The following is a 27626-nucleotide window of genomic DNA, read 5'->3' on the forward strand; positions in this document are numbered from 1 at the left end:
TCATCTCGGCCGCTTGTACTTGTGATCTTGTTCTTTCGGTCATGAGCCAAATCTCATGACCATAGGTGAGGGTCGGAATGTAGATCGATCGGTAAATCGAGAGCTTTTCCCCCCTACTCAGCTCTCTCTTCACCACGACGGTCCGATACAGCGACCGCATCACTACAGATGCTGCACCGATCCGTCTGTCGATCTCACGCTCCATCCGTCCCTCTCTTGTGAACAAGACTCCGAGATACTTAAACTCCTCCACTTGAGGCAAGGACACTCCACCGACCTGAAGAGGGCAAAGCACCTTTTTCCAGTCGAGAACCATGGCCTCGGATTTGGAGTTGCTGATTTTCATCCCGGACACTTCACACTCGGCTGCAAACCACTTCAGTGCACACTGAAGGTCCTGATTTGACAAAGCCAACAGAACCACATCGTCCGCAAACAGCAGAGATGAGATTCTGTGGTTCCCAAACTGGACCTCCTCTACACCCTGACTGTGCCTAGAAATTCTGTCCATAAAGGTAATGAACAGAACCGGTGACAAAGGGCAGCCCTGGCGGAGGCCAACATGCACTGGAAACTGGCTTGACTTACTACCGGCAATGCGAACAAAGCTCCTACAGCGGTTGTACAGGGACCAGATAGCCCTTAACAAAGGACCCCAGACTCCCTCAGCACCCCCCACAGGGTGCCTCAAGGGACACAGTCGAATGCCTTCTCCAGATCCACAAAACACATGTGGACTGGTTGGGCGAACTCCCATGAACCCTCGCGCACCCGATGGAGGGCATAGAGCTGGTCCAGTTTGCCACTACCAAGACGAAAACCACACTGCTCCTCCTGAATCCGAGGTTCAACTATCAGTCGAGTTCTCCTTTCCAGTACTCCAGAATAGACCTTACCGGGGACGCTGAGGAGTGTGATCCCCCTGTAGTTGGAACACACCCTCCAGTCCCCCTTCTTAAACAGAGGGACCACCACCCCGGTCTGCCAATCCAGAGGCACTGTCCCTGACCGCCACACGATGTTGTCAACCAAGACAGTCCCACAACATCCAGAGACTTAAGGTACTCCGGACGGATTTCATCCACCCCAGGAGCCTTGCCACCGAGGAGCTTTCTGACCACCTCAGTGACTTCGGCCTGGATGATGGATGAGTCCACCTCTGAGTTCCCAGTCTCTGCTTCCTCTTCGGAAGACGTGACGATGGGATTGAGGAGATCCTCGAAGTATTCCTTCCACCGCCCGACAACATCCCCAGTCAGGGTCAACAGCTCCCCACCCGCACTGTAGACAGTGTTGGTGGAGAGCTGCTTCCGCCTCCAGAGGCGTCGGATGATTTGCCAGAATTTCTTCGAGGCCGACCGATAGTCCTCCTCCATGGCCTCCCCGAACTCCTCCCAGACTCAAGTTTTTGCCTCTGCGACCACACAGGCTGCAGCACGCTTGGCCTGCCATTATCTGTCAGCTGCCTCTGGAGTCCCACCTGCCAACAAAGACAAGTAGGACTCCCTTACTTCTGGCGTCCACCACCGGGTTCAGGGATTGCCACCGCGACAGGCACCAGAGACCCTGCGACCACAGCTACGAGCAGCTGCATTGGCAATGGAGGTGGAGAACATGGTCCACTCGGACTCCATGTCTCCAACCTCCCCCGGGATCTGGGAGAAGCTCTCCCGGAGGTGGGAGTTGAAGACCTCGCCTGCCCACAGGCGAATGACGCAACCGACAGGCGTGAAAAAACTCACGCATGCGCACGAGGGTTCAAGCTTGTCTGTCGCAATCACACGTGATTCAAATCCATATAGTTTTTGAAAAAATAAAAAGATCGGTTTCTTTTCTAATAGACCTCGTAGTTTAACTTTTCTAAACCTGCAGTTGCAAAGTGATTCTGAGATCACAGATACTGTGGCTCCAGTGTCTATTTCCATTTTCATCCTGTTTTTATTTACCTGTCCATACACATAGTACAGTTTATTTACACCAGTACTTTCTAATGCAAACCCGTTCAAACTCTTTGTTCTTTTGACCCTTTCTAGTTTTGTTACCCACTTTGTTACTCTCCACTGCTGAAGGAACCTGCAGCCCTGTTGCTCCTCAGATGAAGCTGTGTTATATCAGACAACTTACAGTTTGCAGGTTTCTTTGGTGCACATAAGTCTCTCAACAGAGCATGATGCCTTTTTCCAATGACCATCAAAAACACTGCCTTGGACTTTTCTTCTCCTAACTTGATTGCATTTGCCACAAAGAATTATTCGCGTTCCTCCACGTGTGCTTCGAATTCTTCTTCAGCGGAGGTATTCTGCCACTCCAAATGCAGGTGCAGCCGCCATTACCATTTTTGTCTTCATCCTGGTGGAGAAACAACAAAGGTTTCACTGGAGCAACGTAACTTTATTACAGCTGTACAAGAGAACAACTTGACGGTGTTACCCACTGGCTCGTCTTCTCTCTGCATGGCAGTCTCACTTATCGTGTGACTGCCTCTAGCGGTCACACCACACCACACTATGTTCTTATAATTTTTTTCTTTTTGGAATTTGCACTCTGGATATACCTTTCATTCAGTTAAATTTTATGTTTATTTTTCTTGTCTTCTCCCAGCCAGGTCTCACATTTTTGTTGTGCTCCTGTCACAAAATTATTCAAATTTTCTTGCCAGTTTTTTAAACTCACTCTTACTAACCCTACTCCTTTCCCCAACTCTAACCATAACCACCCTGATGCCCCCCCAACCACTTCACTTTTAATTTTGTGCAGACATCATGGAATGAATTAGAATGAATTTGTGCCAGTAGATTAATGTATATTTTGTGCTGCTGAATCACAACTTGCCATGAGACTGAGTTGCTTCTCCAGACATTTCAAGTCTGCACATGGTTTACTCAGGTTTATATTTGCACTGTAAAGGCTTGCACTGTACGTCTTACAGTGACAATAAGGAATCTGTATCTGTTAGCATTTTCATTTGTCGTTAGCTTGCGCTAGCTTGGCTGCATGCTTGCTTTTTCTGGTGCACAAATTACATTACACTCTACATTAATCTTGTGCGATGTTGACAGAAAGTGCATGTGGCTCTCTTAGAGAGCCATGTCCGTAAGCTAGAGCAGCATTTTAGTTCAGTGAAGTTAGATGTTATGAGCACTTCCGATAAGCTTAGTGCTGGGCCGGCAAGCGTGTCTGTTAGTATTAGCTTAGCATTATCTTATCAATGCTGGCTAAAGAGAATGGCTTTCGGACAGTTGTTACGTAGAAAAAGTCGCATAGGGTTTGGTGCCCAGTTGTGGTACCCGGATCACAGTAGCTACTGTGAACTGTGAACCATTTCTCAACCTTGGGCATGCCTATTGATAGCCCTCCAAGTCCACGGGTGACTTCTACGCCATTCTCCAGGCCGAAACGCCATGCATTAGTGATAGGGGATCCTATCACCCGCAAATTTAGATTACATACGCCAGCTGACGTTAAATGTATTCCTGGGGCCAGAGGACCCAACATTCCCTTTCACCTTAGGATGCTAATATTGCACAAGAATAGTCAGCCAAAGGAACACAACACTAGATATAGCCACATAGTTATTCATGTCGGCACCAATGATATTAGGATGAGATACTCAGAGGTCACAAAATGAACATAGAGAGGACTTGTGCCCAGTGATGCCGGTAACGCGTTACTACTCTGACCACTTTTTTAGTAATGAGTAATCTTAACGCGTTAATCTTTCCAAATCAGTAATCAGATTAAAGTTACGTCTCCAAGTCACTGTGCGTTACTATTATTTTTACATTGTGAGTCGATAGCAGCATTAAACTTGGTCCATGGGCAGGGGGTCAGGGTTCGACTGAACTGCCCACTTTAAGCGAACTGTGAGCTTTTCATCCGCGGTTTTTTGCAGCAGCTACGACTCGTCCTCACCTCTTAAAGCACAGTGACAACAGCACACCTGCACTGAGCTTTACAAAGATATTTTTATGCTTTTTTTTCTCCGAGCCGCTCCGTAACTGCTGCTAAAAACAGCTGATCCTCCGCGACGCGTCAACAACTAACCCTATTTTCCACTCAAATGCACCTAAACTCTGAGGACCACATGATGTGAAAACGTAATAAAACTTTCTTACCTGTAAATCTGGTCAGTTTTCTGCTTAAATAAATGTTATCCATTCTTTGTGCTCAAACGCCAAAGCAGGGGCAAATCCAGATGAAATGGGGGCGTGGGGCAGGGATTTGCCCCCCCCACAACACCCCTAGATTAAAGGTCCAGTTTTGAAGCATTTTTTTTTTTTACTACAACTACTAATACTACTTATAATAATAATAATTTTGACAAGTAAAATGTTTAGAGAGAATTTAAATGTTAGAAAAATGTTAGAATGAATTTAATAGTTACATTTATAAACAATGTAGGTTAGAAATTGCAAGTTTTTGTTATATGGCTGGGGGGGCCTGGCTGCCGGTTTGTTTCTGTTTTTTGGTTTTCCTCCCAGGTGGCGTGCGTTTGGGACTGAGTGGCTGTGTTGCTGAGGCTGTCAGGACCTCACCCTGATCACCTGCGACTCGTCAGGACTCACAGCTGTAGTGCATCTGGATGGATTGGAACATGTTGGCATTTAAGACTGGAGTGCACAGTGTGTATTTGCCAGAGACTCGACCTTGTGACCAGACGGGTGAGATCGTCGTCTCGGGAGCCATCTCATCAGCAGCGGATGCTGAGAACGTCCAGGTTTGATGCACAGTCTGTGAAAGAGGAGGGGGTGAGGTCTCACGCTCGTCAGCACACTTCCTGAGGTACGTTAGATTTTGTGACTAACAGTTATACAGTCAGTAAATGTGGTGTCCCTCACACCTTATTATATTGAGCTGTACGTTAGTCATGTATCGGCTTCCACTGCAGTGGAGTTTTGTGAACGGGATGTTCCATGCCTGCAGGTTGGGAAGCTGATCAGTAATCAAGCCAGGAAGTGTTTGCTGTTTGTACACCTTTAAGTGTTCTGTGTGTAGAGTGTGGACTCACATAATGGTTCCTTCTTTCACAGACTCGGTTGTTGCGGCCACCTGGGGGGTGTCGGCGGGGTCCTTGGGTCCGAAACAGCTTCTGGCTCCGGACCGTTAGCGCTGCTGGGAGCGCACCACGCCAGGCCGCACCTTTTGTTATTATCACTGTTATGTATTAAATTCAGTTAGCCTTTGTACCGTGCTCTACTTATTTCATACTGGGTCCTTCAAACGCTGGTCGGTTCTCCGAGCTGCGTCCGACACATAACAGTAGTCTCTGGCCAAACATCACGGACCCAGCGGTAGCAGAGACGGTAACGCGCCGGGAAGGCGGCAGCAGACGTTCAGTGGTTATCCGGATCAGTTGCGGGGCTCTCCGCCCGGAAGGTGCGTGTTTGAGACCCATTACTGGATACTGATTTGTGCTCTCTTGCAGCCGTGTTCCTGTGTTGTGCCTTATCCGTGGGTCGTGGTGGAGTGTGACTGGCGACGGCTTCGCGTCACACTCCGACCGGATAAGAGGTGTAAACGGGAGCTGCAAGAGTGCGTTTGTAATGGGTTCACGCGCACGGCGGAGCTCTGTTAGCACAGGTCGGTGGGCTTCCTGTGTTACAGTCGTAGCCCCGTTTCCCCGGACAAAGGTAACTACTGCGTCTGTTGTATCAGCTCCGGCGTTATTTAGTTGAGCACATTTTGGTTGTGCGCACATAAGAGCAGCTCGTTTGTTTTTTCTGTCGCCAAAGGGGTTTTTTCTTTTTTTGCACTCTGGTTCCCCCTTGTGGTGACTGAATCACGTTACCGTCAAGCTCTTGAGTAGGAACAGGTGTGTTCCATTTGGTTGAGCTTGACGGTATAACTCACTGATTTGTTTTGTGTTAGTTCATTTTGTGTGGGTGGTTTTTGTGTGGGATTTTATTTTTTTTTGTTGTCCACTATTTGTCTGGGGTTGTGACCCTGCAGCCTGTCTGACAACGAACAAAAAAACAAAAAAAAAAAAACAACAGAAAAAAAAAAGGACCCAAACAACTGTGTGTTGGTCTGTTTGTTTTTTCTTTTATTTCTTTTTGTTTCACATCCCAAGGGGTTAGATGGAACGGTCCCCTGGGGGGTGATGGGTTGTTTTTTCTCTTTGTTTTTTGTTATGCCCTCTCTTCTCCTCTGACTCCAGCCGGGTGTGCCGTAGTGTCGGCATTGCTGGAGGGGTGCAGTTAGGTCGTGCTGGGCGTTTCCCAGGTAGCCTCTGCACCCGGGAGGGGAGGGGGGGGGTTTGGGGTGTCTTTTTGTTTTCCCCCCCCAGTTTCCGCCCTCAGGGTTTGACTGTGGTGTCCTCTGGGGGGGAAAGGGCGTTGGGTCCATCTAGCCGTGGACGGCCGGGGCTGGGTCCATTGATCATGAGGGGAGGCGTCTCCTGGGGTTGACGAGTGGTCCTCTGGGAGGCGCTGGTGGTCCCCGTGGGTGGCGTTGGATCCCAGAGGGACCTCGGCCGTGGTTATTACTCCTGGAGCTGGCGGGTGGCCCTCTGGGGGGTGTTGGTCCCTACGTGTCGTTTGGGGGGAGGAGGGGGGGTATTTTGGCATTTTTGTTTGAGTTCAAGTTTGGGTTTTTCTTTTCTCCCCTTCCCTGGGGTTTGATGGAACGGTCCTCTGGGGGGGGGGGGGGGGGGGGGGGTTTAGTATTTGTGTTTGTAGGCTTGGGTTTGGGTTGTTTTTCCTTTCTCCCCTTCCCTGGGGTTTGATGGGACGGTCCCCTGGGGAGGGGGGGGGTGTTTTGGTTGTTTTGTTTTATGACTAATCACACATGTTTGAATAAAGGCTGACCGCACAGGTGTAAGAACTCCTGGCCACACCTGTGCTAAGAGACTGTCAGAAACAAGGGCAAAGATGCAGCCAGTTCAACCAGTCTGTTGGAGGATGAACGCAGACGCGGTTTCCAGCCATGGTCCCTGGAGGGGGGTGTTTCTCCTGGGCCAGGTGTGTGTGGTCGCCGGGAGGCTTCCCGTGAGGGTGGGGTACTGTTATATGGCTGGGGGGGCCTGGCTGCCGGTTTGTTTGTTTTTTGGTTTTCCTCCCAGGTGGCGTGCGTTTGGGACTGAGTGGCTGTGTTGCTGAGGCTGTCAGGACCTCACCCTGATCACCTGCGACTCGTCAGGACTCACAGCTGTAGTGCATCTGGATGGATTGGAACATGTTGGCATTTAAGACTGGAGTGCACAGTGTGTATTTGCCAGAGACTCGACCTTGTGACCAGACGGGTGAGATCGTCGTCTCGGGAGCCATCTCATCAGCAGCGGATGCTGAGAACGTCCAGGTTTGATGCACAGTCTGTGAAAGAGGAGGGGGTGAGGTCTCACGCTCGTCAGCACACTTCCTGAGGTACGTTAGATTTTGTGACTAACAGTTATACAGTCAGTAAATGTGGTGTCCCTCACACCTTATTATATTGAGCTGTACGTTAGTCATGTATCGGCTTCCACTGCAGTGGAGTTTTGTGAACGGGATGTTCCATGCCTGCAGGTTGGGAAGCTGATCAGTAATCAAGCCAGGAAGTGTTTGCTGTTTGTACACCTTTAAGTGTTCTGTGTGTAGAGTGTGGACTCACATAATGGTTCCTTCTTTCACAGACTCGGTTGTTGCGGCCACCTGGGGGGTGTCGGCGGGGTCCTTGGGTCCGAAACAGCTTCTGGCTCCGGACCGTTAGCGCTGCTGGGAGCGCACCACACCAGGCCGCACCTTTTGTTATTATCACTGTTATGTATTAAATTCAGTTAGCCTTTGTACCGTGCTCTGCTTATTTCATACTGGGTCCTTCAAACGCTGGTCGGTTCTCCGAGCTGCGTCCGACACATAACAGTTTTACTGTTACAGTGCTGTCAACAGTTAAATATGAGGTCAAGAAAGAGGTCTTTATTTTACTTTTTATAAAACAAGTATTTATTTTCACTTAAGAAAGGGTGACTATAAAGTGAGTTTTGGCAAAACAGGTATTATTGTCATGTTGAGGTGGCAGAGGGTTGTTGTCGGCAGCTGGGGAAAGTAACTAAAAAAGTAACTAGTAATCTAACTTAGTTACTTTTCCAATTGAATTATCAGTAAAGTTACTTTTTCAAGGAGTAATCAGTAATCGGTAATTGGATTACTTTTTCAAAGTAACTGTGGCAACACTGCTTGTGACCTTGCCAGAAAGATGTGTTAGCATCAATTAATAGTCTCTGGTCCCCTTCCCTCCTGGGATAATGATTAGGCATTTAGCCGGCTGATGTCATTGAACATGGTGGCTGGCGCAATTTTGTAGATGAGGCTTTAGTTTCATTGAAAACGTGCCTTCCATTTTGGGGTCGCCATGACTTGCTGATGCCGAACGGCCTTCACCCCACTGGGGAAGGCGTCACCATCTTGTCTGCAAACATAGACAGACCTCTACAGGCAGGGTAACTTTCAGACTTTACAGCAGTGAAGACAGACCTGTTGTCAAGACAACTCTTGCACCTGCAGGTGCTGTGGAGAGCGCACGTTGGCTGCAGAAATGATCACAGGCTGGCACTTGGTCTGATACCCGCTGTCAAGAAACGTCATCGTGAATGTTTTGTTTTGATTTTATTTAAAGCATCAAGGTCACCATTCGCTTTGTTTTTCTTTTGTTTCATTCTTTTATGCGCTCTGCACTCACAGGCTTTTCGGTGATGGGATAAGTGCCGGCACGTGTCCACTTTTCTCAACAATTTCTGACTTTGGTACCTTATTTCCTTCGTTCAGCGATCTCCGTGTGACTGGGCCTTTAGGGATGAAGGAGAGAAGATACAGCTTGCAAATAAGAAACTATGAACTCAGCAGTTTATATAACACAAAGATAAGAGTTTTCATTGCCTTTCTTGAGCAAAAACAAGCAAACTTTGAGAAAACGTGAAAAACTGGACGGCCATGTTGTTTTATGCAAATTAGGCAGTGAAGGAGTAGCGATACAGCATGCCAACAACATTGGAATTCTGCATGTCAAAATACACGACAACAGAACTTTTATTTCTGTTTCTACTGCAAATACAAGTAAACCTGTGGGAAATTTGACGAAATGGGCGATATCTTTCAAATATGACATTCCTCTTCAGCTTAAAATAGCCCTGCAGAGCATCTAGTATAATTTTTACATCTCCCTGTCGCTCCTCCAACAAATCCAGATTGTATTTGTAAATGTGGCGACATTCACTGCCTGTCACTCGTCTCAACGTTGCCGCCTGCACTGCCTCCGCTTTCTCATTCAGTCCAGATGCCAGTGAATAATCTTCAAATTCAGTTCTAAAACTGTCCCAATTACTTGCCACATCTCCGGCCCATTTAACTTCCTCAGGAGGCAGAATACTTGCCGCCATGTTGCCACCTCTTAGCCGGTGTCAGCGCCGGCTTAAACTTAAGAAGAATCTTGTCTTACCTCGGTCCGCTCGTAGCAAAAAAATAAAGAAATAAAAGAAGAAATAAAGAAATAAAAAGTCTCTACGACAATAAAAAGCCGCATCTGCAGTCAGCACTTCTAACAGCATGTTTGCACTTGCACAATGAAGACCCAGAGAAGCAGAGCTGTTCACATGACTGTATTAGCAACAAGCTCTCTAGCATACAGACCACACTGCCGGGTATGTCCGCGCATGTGCTCTTCTACTACTGGAGCATACATCAATAAAACATAGAAGGGTGCCCCATAACAAATGGCCTAAGCAGAGGGTCGCCTCTCTGTGTCTGTTCTGCTTGAGGTTTCTTCCTCAAATCATCAGAGCGAGTCTTTCCTGACCACTGTCGCCTGTGTGTTTGCTGTAAGGTTTGGTAAGGTTAGACCTTACTTATGTGAAGCACCTTCAGGCAGCTTTGTTGTGATTTGGCGCTATATAAAATGAATTGAAAGTTGAAACACACATACACCTTCAAAATCAACACATCTTTGAAATCAGAGTTCAGTGAAAACAACTTTATTCTTCACTTGTAACTAAACTGTTCTTTTGACACTCAGTCATCATGAGAAGTGAATTAACTTCAGATCTTACGACTGATGGTTCCACAGGAAACAATAAGAACACGCCGCTCTGATGTGTGCTGCTGTCGTGAAGCCATGTGGTTCTAACGTTCACGTCACACGCGGCTCAAATACGGTCTGTGAGCTGTGTTTAACATCTATGGAAGGACCACAATCTTTTTCTCCAGCTTCTGCTCAGGGAAAATGAACCTCTTCATGACATCATCAAGCTCGTTCAGGGCCAGCTGGGCGTGAAGCACCGCCACATCATCTGGGTCTGACCGAACCACCCACTTCAGAGCTCGGTACAGGTCCAACAAGATGTCACCGAGAACCTGACGAAGACAGAAACAAAGAGGACTTAGTCTGCTGAAAGACACGGCAACAACACAGCCAATTAACACAAAATATGAAATAAATAAAAACAGAAACAAAGAGGACTTAGTCTGCTGAAAGACATGGCAACACCACAGCCAATTAACACAAAATATGAAATTCAGTGAGGCAAATAACTATTTGAGAGGTCTAATTTTTAGCATAGGTACACTTCAACTGTGAGAGACAGAATTAAAAAATTTTTTTTTAAAAATCACACTGTATGATTTTTAAATAATTCATTTGCATTTTATTACATGAAATAAGTGTTCGATCACCTAGAAAAACAGACCTTAATATTTGCTACAGAAACATTTGTTTGCAGTTCCAGATGTCAAAAGTTTCCTGTAGTCCTTGACGTTTGCACACTGCAGCAGGGATTTTGGTCCACTCCTCCAGACAGATCTTCTCCAGATGTCTCAGGTTTGGAGTTCCAGCTCCCTCCATAGATTTTCTATTGCGTTCAGGTCTGGAGACTGGCCAGGCCACTCCAGGACCTTGAAATGATTCTTACGGAGCCCCTCCTTAGTTGTCCTGGCTGTGTGTTTGGGGTCATTGTCATGCTGGAAGACCCAGCCATGACCCATCCTCAATGCTCTTACTGAGGGAATTATAGGTTGTTTGAAAAAATCTCATGATACATGACCCCATCCTCCCTTCAATACGGTGCAGGTGTCCTGTCCCCTTTGCAGAAAAGCACCCCAAAAATGATGTTTCCAACCCCATGCTTCACGGTTGGGATGGTGTTCTTGGGGTTGTTCTCATCCTCCAAACACGGCGAGTGGAGTTGATACCAAAAAGCTCTATTTTGGTCTCATCTGACCACATGACCTTCTCCCATGCCTCCTCTGGATCATCCAGATGGTCACTGGTGAACTTCAAACAGGCCTGGACATGTGCTGGCTTGAGCAGGGGGACCTTGCTGCCCTGCAGGATTTTAAACCATGACAGCATCATGTGTTACTAATGTAATCTTTGTGACTGTGGTCCCAGCTCTCTTCAGGCCATTGACCAAGTCCTCCTGTGTAGTTCTGGGCTTTCTTAGAATCATCCTTACCCCACAAAGTGAGATCTTGTATGGAGCCCCAGAGCGAGGAAGATTGACAGTTATCTTGTGTTTCTTCCATTTTCTAATAATTACACCAACACTTCTTGTCTTCTCACCCAGCTGCTTGCCTGTTGTCCTGTAGTCCATCCCAGCCTTGTGAAGGTCTACAGTTTTGTCCCTAGTGTCCTTAGACAGCTCTTTGGTCTTGGCCATGGTGGACAGGTTGGAGTGTGATTGACTGAGTGTGTGAACAGGTGTCTTTTATACAGGTAACAAGTTCAAACAGGTACAATTAATACAGGTAAAGAGTATCAATTAGTATTAATACTAATACTCCTCCTAATACTAATTAATATTAATTAGTATTAGGAGGGCTTCTTAAAGAAGAACTAACAGGTCTGTGAGAGACAGAATTCTTGGTGGTTGGTAGGTGATCAAATACTTATTTCATGAACTAAAAGGCAAATTAATTATTTTAAAATCATACAATGTGATTTTCTGAATTCTTTTTTTTAGGTTTTATGTCTCACAGTTGAAGTGTACCTACAATAAAAATTACAGACCTCTACATTCGTTGTAGGTGGGAAAACTTATAAAATCGACAGTGGATCAAATACTTAATTGCTTCACTGTAAATAAATACAAGCCCAATTCCAGTGAAGTTGGGACATTGTGTAAAATGTAAATAAAAACAGAATGCAATGATTTGCAAATCTTCTTCAAACTATACTCAACAAAAATATAAACGCAACACTTTTGGTTTTGCTCCCATTTTGTATGAGATTAACTCAACGATCTAAAACTTTTTCCACATACACAATATCACCATTTCCCTCAAATACTGTGCACAAACCAGTCTAAATCTGTGATATTGAGCACTTCTCCTTTGCTGAGATAATCCATCCCACCTCACAGGTGTGCCATATCAAGATGCTGATTAGACACCATGATTAGTGCACAGGTGTGCCTTAGACTGCCCACAATAAAAGGCCACTCTGAAAGGTGCAGTTTTGTTTTATTGGGGGGGGGATACCAGTCAGTATCTGGTGTGACCACCATTTGCCTCATGCAGTGCAACACATCTCCTTCGCATCATCCGTGAAGAGAACACCTCTCCAACGTGCCAAACGGCAGCAAATGTGAGCATTTGCCCACTCAAATCGGTTACAACGACGAACTGGAGTCAGGTCAAGACCCCGATGAGGATGACGAGCATGCAGATGAGCTTCCCTGAGACAGTTTCTGACAGTTTGTGCAGAAAGTCTTTGGTTATGCAAACCGATTGTTCCAGCAGCTGTCCGAGTGGCTGGTCTCAGACGATCTTGGAGGTGAACATGCTGGATGTGGAGGTCCTGGGCTGGTGTGGTTACACGTGGTCTGCGGTTGTGAGGCTGGTTGGATGTACTGCCATATTCTCTGAAACGCCTTTGGAGACGGCTTATGGTAGAGAAATGAACATTCAATACACGAGCAACAGTTCTGGTTGACATTCCTGCTGTCAGCATGCCAATTGCACGCTCCCTCAAATCTTGCGACATCTGTGGCATTGTGCTGTGTGATAAAACTGCACCTTTCAGAGTGGCCTTTTATTGTGGGCAGTCTAAGGCACACCTGTGCACTAATCATGGTGTCTAATCAGCATCTTGGTATGGCACACCTGTGAGGTGGGATGGATTATCTCAACAAAGGAGAAGTGCTCACTATCACAGATTCAGACTGGTTTGTGAACAATATTTGAGAGAAATGGTGATATTGTATATGTGGAAAAAGTTTTAGATCTTTGAGTTCATCTCATACAAAATGGGAGCAAAACCAAAAGTGTTGCGTTTATATTTTTGTTGAGTGTATATTCAACTGAATACACCACAAAGACAAGATATTTAATGTTCAAACTGATAAACTTTATTGTTTTTGTGCAAATATTTGCTCATTTTGAAATGGATGCCTGCAACACGTTTCAAAAAAAGCTGGGACAGTGATATGTTTACCACTGTGTTACATCACCTTTCCTTCTAACAACACTCAATAAGCGTTTGGGAACTGAGGACACTAATTGTTGAAGCTTTGTAGGTGGAATTCTTTCCCATTCTTGCTTGATGTACGACTTCAGTTGTTCAACAGTCCGGGGTCTCCGTTGTCGTATTTTGTGCTTCATAATGAGCCACACATTTTCAATGGGTGACAGGTCTGGACTGCAGGCAGTCCAGTCTAGTACCTGCACTCTTACTACAAAGCCACGCTGTTGTAACACGTGCAGAATGTGGCTTGGCATTGTCTTGCTGAAATAAGCAGGGACGTCCCTGAAAAAGACGTTGCTTGGATGGCAGCATGTGTTGCTCCAAAACCTGGATGTACCTTTCAGCATTGATGGTGCCATCATAGATGTGTAAGTTGCCCATGCCATGGGCACTAACACACCCCCATACCATCACAGATGCTGGCTTTTGAACTTTGTGCTGGTAACAATCTGGATGGTCTTTTTCCTCTTTTGTCCAGAGGACACGACATCCATGATTTCCAAAAACAATCTGAAATGTGGACTCATCAGACCACAGCACACTTTTCCACTTTGTGTCTGTCCATTTCAAATGACCTCGGGCCCAGAGAAGGTGGCGGCGTTTCTGGATGTTGTTGATGTATGGCTTTCACTTTGCATGGTAGAGTTTTAACTTGCACTTGTAGATGTAGCGACGAACTGTGTTAACTGACAATGGTTTTCTGAAGTGTTCCTGAGCCCACGCAGTAAGATCCTTTACACAATGATGTCAGTTTTTAATGCAGTGCCACCTGAGGGATCAAAGGTCACGGGTAATCACTGTTGGTTTTCAGCCTTGCCGCTTATGTGTAGAAAGTTCTAGAGATTCTGTAGAAGAATTTTTAGGTCCTTATTTGAACTATGATGAACTATCAAGTGTCCTGATCCTAACTGTATGTCCTCTGGTTGAACTAGCAGGTGTTCAACCCAAAAAAAGGGCTCTATTAGTCATTCAGTCTGTCAGGGGCTTTCCAAGGCCTTTTAGGTGCTTTCCCGCAGGCCACGTGCAGGGGCCTCAGGCGAGCTGCACCTGTGGCTGAGGCCACGTGCGGGGGGGGGGGGCCTCAGGCCAGCTGCACCTGTGGCTGAAGGTCTTTTAAAAAAATCAGTTGTAAATCCTTCACGTTTTAATGGGAGCGTTTGTCACATTGAAATAATGGCCTAACACCTGCTTAGGGTTCACTAGAGGACGCTTCCAATAGAAAACCATGTCTTGGGAATGAAATAAATAAAAAAGTCGAAGGAGGAGCGATGCCCGCGGGTCTCCAATAAATAGATGAGCGCGGTTGTCATATTCAGTCTCTCTAGAGGACTCAGTTTGTCTAAGCTCTGTGTCGAAGGCTTAAATAAACTTAAAAACTCTGTGCATTTTAGCTTGCTTAAGGCTGAATTATTCTAAAGTGTTGTGTCCTTTTCTAGCATATCACTTGCAATTAGTTTGTGTTATCTAAAAGACGACATCCTGAGAAGACCAAAAAGAAGGACCACGACAGAACTTGGCGAGCCAGCTTCAGGAGGGTCCAGGGGCATTCCGGCAGCCTGGGGCAGTCCAGCTCATCCCTCCAGACCGTAAATAACAGTGATCACGACTAAAAGGTAAGCAGAAACCTTTTATAACTTCTGCACGATCTGGAGGAGTGAGTCGGGATTTCCGCCCAAGTTGACAGGTGATATTTTTTAACTGCCTCTTACCCAAAAGAACCTGGACTAAGAAAATTGATAAGAAACTAAAAAAAAGATAAGATTGAAAATTATCAGGCCTTGTAGATAAAATGCTCAGAAGGTGTGTGTGTTCCCGGGAAAAAGAATGTCTGTGTGAGTGAAAGGTCAGGAATGTTCATGAACTCTGGTGCGGAAAAGAGTGCGTGGAGAACTAACCTGGATGCTTGGGGAATAATTGGTGTTGAAATTCGTTACTAACGTGCCGGCTGATAGCATGCGCTGTAGGGGTTAATTTAGGGGAGTATACTGACAAATAGATACAAGGTAATACAAGGTTATTTAAAGAGTTTAACAGAGACTGAAGTGAAATAAGTGAGAAAAAGAGTTTAACAGAGAATACGTGCAGAGGAAGCACAAGATAAGCGCCTGAGGGGGCGCAGTAGAAATACCGTACGTGATAAAAAGAGAAAAGTGCAAAGTAGCACAGCTGACAGTAAGTAAAAGAGCTCAATAAAGGACGTCATTTTTTAAGAAAAGAGAAAAACTATAAAAAAAATAAAATAAATAGAGAGTTAGTGCAGAATACATGAGAATTAATGAAGCAGAAAATAGTGCAGTAAGGCACCAAATACACGCTTGTGGGGCGTGGGAGAAGAATAAGTAATTAAGTACACAGTAATATGAGTTTTTTATAAGAAAAGAAAAAGAGAGTATTTTCAGTGCAAAGGCACATTAAGCTCACGAGGAGCTCAGTAAGTGAAGAAAAAAGTAGAAGAAAGTGCAGAAAGGCACAGGATACGCACGCGAGGCGCGGTAAGGCGTAGAAATAAATGAAATATTGTATGCTCAGAGAGGAGCTGGTGGAAAATAATATATTAAGCACAGGATACGCACGCGAGGCGCGGTAAGGCGTAGAAGTAAATGAAATATTGTACGCTCAAAGAGGGCTTGTAAAAAAATAGTATATGAAGTTGCTGGCAGCGCCGGAGAAGCTGTCTAACGTGAAGAAGAGATACATGCTTAAACAGAACACATTGGTGTTAAGTGAATAAAAAGGTTGTTTAAAGCCGCGGAGTGAAAAGTGGCAGAAGTCTAGATAGAGATATATAGAAAGTTGTTTTTAATAATTTTTGTGTATAAAGCTTTTGAAGATTGGTGTGTGGGAGAGCGGGGAGTTGCAGGCAAAGCTGTAAGGGCTTGCAGGCTGGCTGACATACAAGATTAATGTGAAAGAGTACGAGGAGGAGGTGTTTAGACCCAACAGAAGGACTTGGGAGGTGCATGACAGGCAGAGAGGAAAGTGTGAAACAGAGACAGTGAAGAAAAAGACAGGATAAGAGACTGCTATGTAAATACAGAGAAGGTAGATATTATTTCAAAGAAAGAAAACTAATAAACAAACATAGCAGAAAAAGATGAGAAGCAGAAAGTTAAAAAATTAGAAGGAAAATAGAAAGTCGGGAGCAAAGACATTAGGAAGTGTTAGGGTTGTAAGAGGATTAAATAAATAAAGTTGGTTATAAATCAAAAGAGTTAAAGCTTAGATTATAGTGAAAAAGCTGACAGACTGATCAATGCTTGGGACAGTCTTTGATGGGAGACTTAAGTGATGATGAAACAATACTCCCAGAACATTACTTGACTGACGGAGACATCGAAACCCAGGGAATCAGGACACATTTTTGGCTGGAAAGGACCTATTTTGACAGGGTAGGAGCAGAACATTGGCAGGACGAACAAGAGATCAATCAGAAATTATGGCAGATTACTAAGGTAATCAATCTGAAGCAAAAGAAAGAACAATTCCCTCTAATTAATTTGGAGCTGCTGATAAGACGTCTGTGGCATCAGGGTTTAACCCCGTGGCTGGAGCTGCTTTGTGCTGATCCTAATAAAGAAATTAGCATACCATTAAATCATTTAGTAACACTACCAACCGATCCAGGTGAAGAACTGTTTCCTAGGTTGACTCTGACTGTGGTCCCAAGGAAGGTTCGGTGGGAAACAGGTAAATTTTCATATTTAGTTAAAGAAAAAGAAGACGGGCATAACAGTTGGAAATTTAATCCTTTTAAGGGTTTAAAATACAAAACAGGTGTTACAGCCGGCAAGTTATTGGTCTGGATCAGGACAGCCCCTGAGGGACTACCAGAGCACCATAGAAACATCTCACATAGCGTTTGTCAGGGTTACATGGGTAACTCTCAAGGTCAAGGTCGGGAAAGTACCCCGCTAGACTTAGTACTAAGAAAATATCCAGGAAAACGCACTAAGGCCAACCAATGTATGAGAAAGTGGCACAAAAGGTCACATGGGGGCAGGCAATGGCCTTTGGAGGGATCATTTGATCCGGTGATGTGTGAAGCAGTTGCGGTAGAAATACAGAAAAAAGAAATTAAAGATCAGCAGAAGAACGTAAATAACAACAAAAAACGCACTGAAGAAAAAGAAGTTTTGGCCTTGTTAAAGCAGGAAGCGCAGAGGCTACAGCAGAAAAGAGAAAAAATGACAGAGGAAAGATCCAAAGACACTAAAGCCAGTGCACCGAGCTGGGAAGCAGAGCCACCCCCATATAAACGTCATGATATGGGAAGGACAGCTGGACAATTTGTATTAGGAACTCGTGAAGAGGACCAAGGCATGGATGTGGAGGGCAAATTCACACTGACACTAAAAGCTCGAGAGCCACAAGGAGACAGGTCCTCAGTCTGTCAAATGGATCATACAAGGTCTCCAAGTCCGAAAGTAAGTGGTCGCTCACCACGACCAGCAGGGGGGGGCCACAAATAACAGTGACACGGAGGCAGACGAGGATAAAGAGAGAGACCTGAAGGCTCCGCCTGCACATCGAGATCCACTGAAAACCGTCCCCTCCCACCATAAGTCAGCCAACTGGACCTTCACAGGCTATAGAGGCTCCGAAGAGTGGCACAAGAGCTTCTGTGACACACTGGATCTGGCCAGAAGAGATAATGAAGAACTAGCTGAGCAGCTTCGGCTAGCGAAGGAAAGAATACAAAGACATAGGGACGCCGAGGAAAGAAGAATATTACAACAATCGACGCCCAATCAAGGGAATCACATTATAGAGCCACCCACCTGAAAAATTTCTGCTGAAATCATCATTGAGAGTGCAAAAGAGGCCCGACTCAGGCAAAGACAACAATGTGTAGCCAAAGACATAGCGGCTTTAGAACAGGATATAACCAACTGGATAGACTGCCTGGAACCAGTCAGTCGCACTCGATCTGGAAGACAGTATGGAGCCCCCACAGAAGAAGAGGAGGACGAAGACCTCATATGCCCACTGGTGGTCAGGAATGGTCATCATGTGTATACCCCATGGAGCTGGACAGACATGGTGGGGCTGGCCAACAGGCTGCCAGACATCACCCAAGGAGCTGGGAGATGGATAACTGCCTTAGAAGAAGGCACTGCAGGGGTAACCTTGTCTTTAGGTGACATAAAAGCCTTGCTAATGCATGTCATGGGAAAACATGACACTGAAGAATTAGCAGGAAAGGTTGGACTAACACAAATGATGGGCACTAATCAACATGATGAAGTCCCCTTTAATCGCTATAGAAACTCCATGTGGGAAGGACTGAGAAGAAAGTACCCTGAGGTCTTGGATCCCTCTAAATTGGATGATGAGGAGTGGACACCTGAAGAGTGCCCAAAGAAGTTCCTGCACCGATTCCAGAAGAGATGGGCGGAGGAAACAGGAAATGCATGGAACCATTCTCCAGCAACTGAAATCCTGTTTAAAATAACTGTAAAAAAGGCTCTACCAGATGAGGTTCAGAAAGCCCTAGATGGAGTCGTGGGACTATCAAAAATGAATTGGGCTTTATACTCTGAGCATATTTGTCACCATCTTGAAATCTACAAGAAAGAAAAACAAAAAGAAGAAGATGCAGCAAAATCCCTGACGAAAAAATTGGTGCAGATGCAGTTGGGAGAGCTAACCAAAGTCAAGAAAGAAAAAACAAAGACCCAGGCACCAATGATGACCCCTGTTCCTTCTGAGCCGGCAAGCACAGGCCCTACGGCAAACACTGCTGCCACCATACAGGCACCTGTGGTAACAGCCACACAGAGCCCCCAGGGAGCAGCAGGGAGCACTCCTACAGGAGAAGTCTCAGCACCAGTGGAGCATCACTATCACTACCATAGCACTGGCACACCCGGAAATGGACCCACCTACAGTCATGGGTGGAGAGGAGAGTCACGGAACTTTCAAGGTCAAAGAGGAGGGTGGCGAAGAGGATCTCGCCAACCTTCATTTGGAAGCAGATTCCAGAACTCAGCTCCCAGGAACAGTCAAGCGGGACCGCCTATGGGATCAACACCCCCAATAGGGGATCAACCCTCTAATGAGTGTTGAAGCTGTGGACAACCTGGACATCGAATGAGAAATTGTCCAGCCCGACCTTGGGTTGGACCCTCTGCCTATTGGCAATAGGGGGGCCTAGAGAAGACAGAGGGGGAAACGGTGGCATTGGCTATTTCGATGATACCTAAGGAAGAGCCAACCGTCACCGTTAATATACAAAACAGAGATTTCCCTTCATGGTGGATACAGGGGCAACATACTCTTGCATAGGGAAAATGGGCGCTCATCTCCCCCTCTCTGGGTCTGTAATTAAGACCATCGGCTTCTCTGGGAAGACTCAAATAATACCTTTTACACGCCCACTTCCTGTAACGATTGCAGGAAAAACAATTGAAGCACCCCTGTTATACTCACAAAATACACCTGTGAATTTGCTGGGAAGAGACATTTTATGTAAGCTACAAACCCAGATAGTGTGTACCCATCAAGGACTGCAAATACACTTTCCTGACGAAGCACTTGCCAACATTATGGTGCTTATGGACATGGAAAACAAGGTCCGACCTGTGCAACCCATGGTATACTGGCTGAAGTTACAACCAGAAAATTCAAATCTCCAACTGGAATGGGAAAAATGGAAGCCCTGGGCAGAACAACACTATGAAGCAGTATATACACCTAGTTTACCTTTACATGTCACCCTGATGTTCGATGCCAAACAAGAACAAACTGACTATGCATGCTGCTGGGATGTATTGATGAATCAACGGCTGTTTCACATAACCACCACAGAAATTTATTTAGGCCCCCAAGGGGCCGCAGCTTCTGTCAAGCTAACTTCAGCTGAACAACAATGGTATCAAGTGCCGAATGCCACGCCTCATGTGACCCTTTTAGTCTCTGAAAAGTACGAATCCCATGACCTAGGTCCAATGGTAAAGACAGCCTCAGAAGTTGAAGAATGGCAAAACATGGAAAGTCCACAGCAGTTTATATGAATTAATTTAAAAGTAAATGATGAGGCTATAGCTCAAAAAGTGGAGCTCAATCCTAGACCAGAGGGACAGATGGTGTTATCGGCCCAACAAGAGAAATTGTTAGAGCAAATACCACCAGTGGTGTGGTCCAAAAGCAAAACAGATGTAGGACTAGTAAAAACAGCCTTACCAGTAAAAATAAAAGTAAAACCGGGAGCAAAACTGCCTCACCAAAGGCAGTATCCATTAAAACCTCAGGCTATTGAAGGCATAAAACCAGTAATTAAGGGACTAATGGCAGCTGGAGTTTTAATAAAAACTGCAAGCCCATGCAATACTCCTATCTACCCTATCCCTAAAAACAATACCAAAGAGTATCGGCTGGTACATGATCTGCGTCCTATCAATGCAATAATAGAAATGGATGCACCTATAGTACCTGATCCGCATACTATACTATCAAGCATCCCTGCTGGAGCAAAATGGTACACAGTAATCGATCTGTGTTCAGCCTATTTCAGTGTGCCTGTGCACCCAGACTCACAACATTTGTTTGCATTCACATTTCTGGGACAACAGCTAACGTATACACGGCTACCTCAGGGACTGAACCTGTCCCCAGCCATCTTTAACAAAGTCCTGGCTGAAGATTTACAACACCTTGACATACCCAGTACATTGGTGCAATATATGGATGATCTCCTTATTGCATCAGAGACTCAAGAACAGTGTGAAAAAGATTCATTAATTGTATTGCATGCATTGGCAGATGGAGGTCATAAAGTAAGTAAGGACAAATTGCAGTTCTGCAAACAACAAGTAGAATACTTGGGAAGACAGCTGTGTGGGACCACGCGATGTATAGCCCCAAGCCAAGTGGAGGCTATAATCAAGGCTCCCAAACCCCAAACAGTGGGACAGATGCTTTCATTCCTTGGGATGGCAGGGTACAGTCGGCCGTGGATTTGTGATTATGCTATAAAAACTGCACCTTTGCATGCCATGATTAGAGCAGTGGGGCAAACAAGCAATGCAGCTCTCCTCGTCTGGACAGATGAGGCAACGGGAGCTTTTGAGGCCCTAAAAACAGACATGCAATCTGCTCCCGCGTTAGGTAACCCAGATTATGGGAAATCTTTCCATTTGTATGTTACTGAAAAAGCTGGTTATGCTTGTGCTGTACTAATGCAGGAAACAAATGAAGGAAAACAACCATTGGCCTATTATAGTACAAAGCTTGACAACATTGAAACAGGATTGCCACCATGCTATCAGGGTCTAGCAGCAGCTGCCTTTGCATTTCAAAAAGCATCATCCATAATCATGGGACATGCAGTAACGTTGTACACGTCGCATCAGTTACATGCCCTGCTAACCAGTCAACGTTTTGTCTTAACACAAGCTAGACGCACTGGATATGAAGTTGTGTTGTCCGCTCCAGAAATAACAATACAACGTTGTCACACGGTGAATCCCGCCACCAAATTGACCACACCGTTAGATGGTACTCCACATAACTGTGTGGCAGAGACAGAGAAATTTTTGAGAGCCAGAGAACATTTGTATAATCACGCTATAGATGCAGATCTAACCCTGTTCGTGGACGGCTCATGCTTTCGGGATGCCGCGGGATTGCATGCGGGTATGGGGATTGTTAAACTAAACACGGATGGCGAGACCTTTGAATTACTGGAGTCCCAAGGAATTGATCAGCCTTGTTCAGCCCAACTGGCAGAAATCAAAGCCTTAACTATGGCTTGCCAGATAGCTAAAGATCAATGTGTTAATATCTACACAGTCTCAGCCTACACTTATGGCGTATGTCATGTACATGCAAACATTTGGAAACAAAGGGGATTCCTGAGAGCAGATGGCACCCCTGTCACTCATGGAGAAGCGATTTCCCAACTGTTACAAGCTCTCCAATTACCGTCTGAGATAGCCATCATTAAATGTGCAGGTCATCAAAAGAATAATAACATCATAGCTCAAGGTAACAACCTAGCAGATGACGCAGCTCGCAAAGGAGCACAAGGGGAAAATATGTTTCCCCTGCTAACCATCCAAGATTGTGCCCCACTGGTTTCACTTGACGCACTGATAGTGGCTCAAAGTAGGGCCAGTGGAGAAGAAAAACGAATGTGGGTTAAACGAGACACGCAGTCAGGGGCCAGCGGACAAGCTGTGGCGCAGTAGTCATGGACATTTTGTGTTACCCACCAATTTATTACGACATGCAATCATTTGGGCCCACGGACCCGATCATTGTTCGCGAGTCCAAATTATGAACAAACTAAAAGCTGTCTGGTGGTCACCATATATGGCAGCTACAGTGGACCGTTTGTTGAATGAGTGTGAGGTATGTGCACAGTACAATGTCCGGAAATCATTCACAGCCCCTTTAGCCCACATTCCGGTCCCTGATGGGCCATTCAGACATCTTATGATGGATTTCATAGACATGGGAGCTGAAAATCGAGTTAAACGAATGAGATATGTTTTGGTAGTGATATGCAGATTCAGCCGATGGATTGAGGCAGTAGCCTCTGCAAATCAAGACCATAAAACGGTAGCCAAATTCTTGTGCCGAGATGTCTTTCCAAGATTTGGCATTCCAGATACTATCTCATCTGACAACGGTAGGGCTTTTGTAGCCAAGGTTACACAAGAAACATTCAAACAACTGGGTATCAAACAGAAGTTTGGGTGTGTTTATCACCCTCAATCAAATGGGGCGGTGGAACGGGCTAATGGCATTTTAAAGAACAAACTAGCAAAAATCATAGCAGACAGCAATGGCAAACTAACCTGGCTGGATGCGTTGCCGCTTGCTTTATTGTCAATGCGCTCACAAACTAACCGACTAACCCATTTGACACCATTTGAAGCTCTTACAGGTCGGCCGATGCCTATTCCATACCTGAGAGGACCCTACGAAGGACCATCGCTGGAGCAGCTACAAGACGAATGGCATAATTATCTGAGACAGTTAACCCAAATACACAAAACTATCTTTTTGCAGGTCAAAGGTGCTACAGAAGACAGAGAAGCAGAGATTCCACTCGAAAATCAGAGCATCCAGCCTGGTGATCTGGTTTACGTCAAAGTGTTCAAAAAGAAGTGGGACAGGCCCCGCCGAGAAGGTCCTTTTAAAGTTATTCTTGCCTCACGTACAGCAGTCAAAGTAGACGGTAAGGACACTTGGTTTCATTTAAACCACTGCTGTAGGGTTGGTGGCCCAGCGCCCCTGCGGCCTCGGCAAGCTCGTCTTGGCAGAGCCGCCGGGCCAAGGGGGGAAGCAAGAGAAGCCAGAGACCCTACAGCAGCACCGAGGGACGGCCACGCCTCCCTGCAGCCAGAAGAAGCACCGAGGGAAGGCCACGCCTCCCTGCAGCCAGGCGAACACCGGCCAAGGCGCTCACAGAGACTGATTGAACAAAGACGACGCACAGCTTCAGAGAGTAGTGGATCCCTGCCAGATAGAGCAGCGACAGACTCAGATGGAGACTCAGAAACAACTGGAGACGCAGGCCAACAGACAGACAGAAATACAGACCGACAGATAGACAGGCCACAGGAGACATCAGACTCGGACAGCAACTTAGTAGATTTACCGACAGAAGAACCACAGGAAGTACAACCCAGGCAAAGCACAGATACACCACACATCCCTAGTGACAGCTCATCTAGTGACGGCTCAATCAGTAGCACATCTAGTAGTACATCTCAACAGTCATCAGAGCAATGATTAAGGAATTATTCAAGGGATTGACAATACTACTGGTGGTCAGTATGGGAGAAAATAGACATCCAAAACATACAACGGACTGTGCCGTGGCCATGGCCGCAATAGCAGCTAAACAAGGCATTCTAAACACAGGAAAAACATATAATTTGGTATACATTAAATCAAAAGCCTACAAGAACATAGGAATACAGGGAAAGGTGGAGGATTACATATTAGGCGAAGCCATTAGCATCAAATGTGAAGAGGAGGGAACACTCAACATAGAGGTAATTTGTGATAAAAGAGGATGCAGGGAAACCAAGCAAGACGTAACTGTTACAGTACATAAAGCCACAAAATGGGTAAAAATCAAACCAAGGAAAAAGAGGACAATCAGAAGCCTAGAAACAAGCAGTCACTTAGGGACATGGGATCCCAGTACAGACCTAGCCCGTACACAAGGGTTGAAGACAAATCTATTTTACCAATGGTTGAAATTTTCGGCTAGGCAGATCAGTGAAAAGCCTTGCATAGCCTGTCACCGGAAAGGTGTGATACCTTAGGCTAAACCCCTACCTGATATCAACAACTGTTATAGGAGTCCCCAACATAACTCAGACCAAGCAGAATGCTATACACAATGTGCTATGAAAATGGCAGTAGGTGATGAAAAATATGCTGCCGACAGTAAACTTTGTCCAGTGCCTCTAAGTACAGAAGGAACCGTTCCACCTATGATTAAAATAGAGAAAGGGATGATACACCCATTCTGTATAGCTAAAGGCTTAGTAGCACAACACATAAGCGATTGGCAGGTAGGAACGACCCAGCCAAAACACCACATACAGTGTATGCAAAAGCAGCAAGAATACAAACCGGCCAAAACAGCATGGAACATTACCGTCTGTCACACCCTGCCAGCAGCAGGCATACAGTGTGAACAAATAGTACCGGCCACAGGGGGGTCTGTAATTGGACTGAATCTCACCCATGCTTCATGGGTATCTACTCCAAATTTAGCTAAGGGAACGGTACCCTTAGCTGACATCTTTTGGATATGCGGACAAAGAAGGAAACTCCTGTCATCGCTGTCCCCTAATTGGAAAGGCCTTTGTGCTCCTGTGATGCTCACAGGAGCTATAACAGTAATTGAAATGCCAAATTCAATACAACCCATGCCACAGAAACTTCGTAAGAAAAGAGGAATAATGACGTTTAAAACAGACTACAACATCACAGTAAGAAACGGGATACCAGAAGGGATACTCCGACAATTAGAAGCCATAGACAGTAGCAGAGTTAAAGCAGATGAAGACGCGGATAAATGGGGATGGGCATTGGCGCTGTTCGGGGTTACTCCAAAAATCCGTTCTAGGTTCCAGGAGGTGCAGTGGATTAATTACTTGTGGTATAATCAGCAAAGATACCTGAACTGGACATTGGCAGCAGTAGGAGCCTTAACCGAACAACTGCACGCCACCTCGCTAATGACAATGCAAAATAGATTAGCTATCGAGATGATGATGGCTGATGAACAAGGAGTTTGTATTATGATCAAAGCCACCGAATGTTGCACAGCTATTCCCATGCGTACAGGGGAAGACGGAAATTTGACAGAGCTCTTAATCACACTTGAAGAGATGCAACAGGAACTGTTAAGTAACTCCATAGGAGGGAGAAATGAAACTGACGATTCTGGATACATTGTAGGGAATGGAATGAATATTGGCCCACTATTTTCACTGTTTGGGACTCTAAGGAGAGGGTGGATATCATGGAAAGACTGGTTATACCAGATAGGTGTAGTCTTGGCACTAACAGTGGTGGCGGTCTTGCTGGTAATATGTTGTGGTATTCCCTTGATAAAATTTCTGGTCAATAAATTGATTTCATCCACAGTAGGACAGCTCCCACTGTTAGCCATCCGAGCCCTGGAAGAAAGCACAAACGAAACAGACAGAGAACCAGAATATATGGAAATGGATGAAATACCAATTATCCTCCCTGACAGCCCCCAGCTCCCTAATATTGTGGCGTACACCCCAGATAGGGAGGACTGGGATGGACCGTGCTTGGTGATATTGTAGACGAGGAAGAAGACATGCACGCACATTTACATTCACACACATGCACCCACAAAAATGAGGGATAGGATAGACAATATCTGAAAGAATGACATGGAGCTGTAATAATGAACGTATATGTATATTACTAGGACACAGGAGTATGGCTGAGAGACCAGACTCCCCTGATCAGGGACCTATGCCTGATCTGCCTCTATCAAGTCTGATTGGACTCTCAGAACTGTTTGGAGAAGAGGATATACAGGAGGGATGGTCGAGACATGATTGGTCGCCACAGCCGCCTTCCATCCAGCAGCTAAACCAGTTGGCAACAGAAGGATCTTCATCGTTCCAGCACCTGGCGATGACGGCTTCACAGAATCTGCCTGCAGCAAGAGTCGGCCCAAGGACTCCACCATCACCTGAAGGACCCTTTGGACTCAGGAACACACCCCTTCCGCAGATGCCATGGAGACAGTCACATGTGCCAGTGGCAACGATACCCTCCAGGGGAGGCAGCCAAGGTCGGCCATATGCAGCAACCGCCCGAGTGCATCCTAGACCCAATTCACTGCTAGGACCGGTCCCCAGCTTTCCACCCCCAAGGCAGGAGAGATATTCTGATCAGCCCAGTACCTCTGGAGGAGGATCAGCAGGGGTGGACCTTAGTCGAACTCACCCACCAGGACAGAGGGGAGCTTTGTACAGGCTGCTAAATGCCCAGAGTGTCCCAACCACTTGCCTGTGCGACATCAACAATACTCCCCCCACACACGAAATGCCTTCCCCCTTGTACTTCCTGTCCCCTGGACTGCACAACCTTAATCTGGTCATGGTCACCCCACTGGACATGGCAATCTTGGTTCGAGAGCTTCGTCTTCCACAAGAGTCTGTTCCAAAAACCTTGGAGCAGCTCCTGCCCCTCACAAATCACATTCCCCATGGGCTATTTGAGGAAATCATGCCACAACTGAGTCCGACAGCTGCATACCTGTTAAGGATACACCGCCAACATCTCTTGTGCTCAGGAGGGCCTCCATACTCAACTGTGTGGTCTTCAGTCTAGTATGGACATGCTAGCCAGCATGATGGAGCATATGGAAAGGGAACAGCTAGGGCTGGCCACCACCACCCTGAATGTGGGCAAGAATTCTCTGGGGGCCCTGTACAACCTGGCCAAGCAGCACAAGGAGCTGGAAAGATCCATCAGAGAACTGCACGACTGTCTGAAAGCCAGAATTCCTGATCCTTCCCCCACTACCCCTGAAAGGCCAACCTCCCCATATTCCCCAACTTCTCCCAAAACTTCAGATGCTGAGTAAATGCTGAGGAGCGCGGACTGACGTAATGGCACTGAACACGGACTATGATCTTGGTTCTTGAGTTTGAATTGCGGACTGGTTTCAGAAATCTGAG

At 45.9% G+C, this 27626-nt stretch overlaps 1 protein-coding gene across 2 annotated transcripts in view; it reads right to left on the reverse strand.

Annotated features, from left to right (window-relative positions):
• Positions 1 to 9909: 9909 nt before the first annotated feature.
• Positions 9910 to 27626, reverse strand: part of tango6 (transport and golgi organization 6 homolog (Drosophila)) — a 154038-nt gene continuing 136321 nt past the window's right edge. Inside the window, exon 19 of one of the 2 annotated variants that reach the window (XM_034175708.1) lies at positions 9910 to 10322. In XM_034175708.1, coding sequence (XP_034031599.1) covers positions 10146 to 10322 — 177 coding nt within the window. In that variant the 3' untranslated portion in view covers positions 9910 to 10145. The remainder of the gene's footprint in view (positions 10323 to 27626) is intronic. The other variant, XM_034175709.1, reaches the window with a different exon arrangement.

This window comes from Thalassophryne amazonica, chromosome 8 (genome assembly GCF_902500255.1).
Source record: "Thalassophryne amazonica chromosome 8, fThaAma1.1, whole genome shotgun sequence".
Lineage (NCBI taxonomy): Eukaryota > Metazoa > Chordata > Actinopteri > Batrachoidiformes > Batrachoididae > Thalassophryne > Thalassophryne amazonica.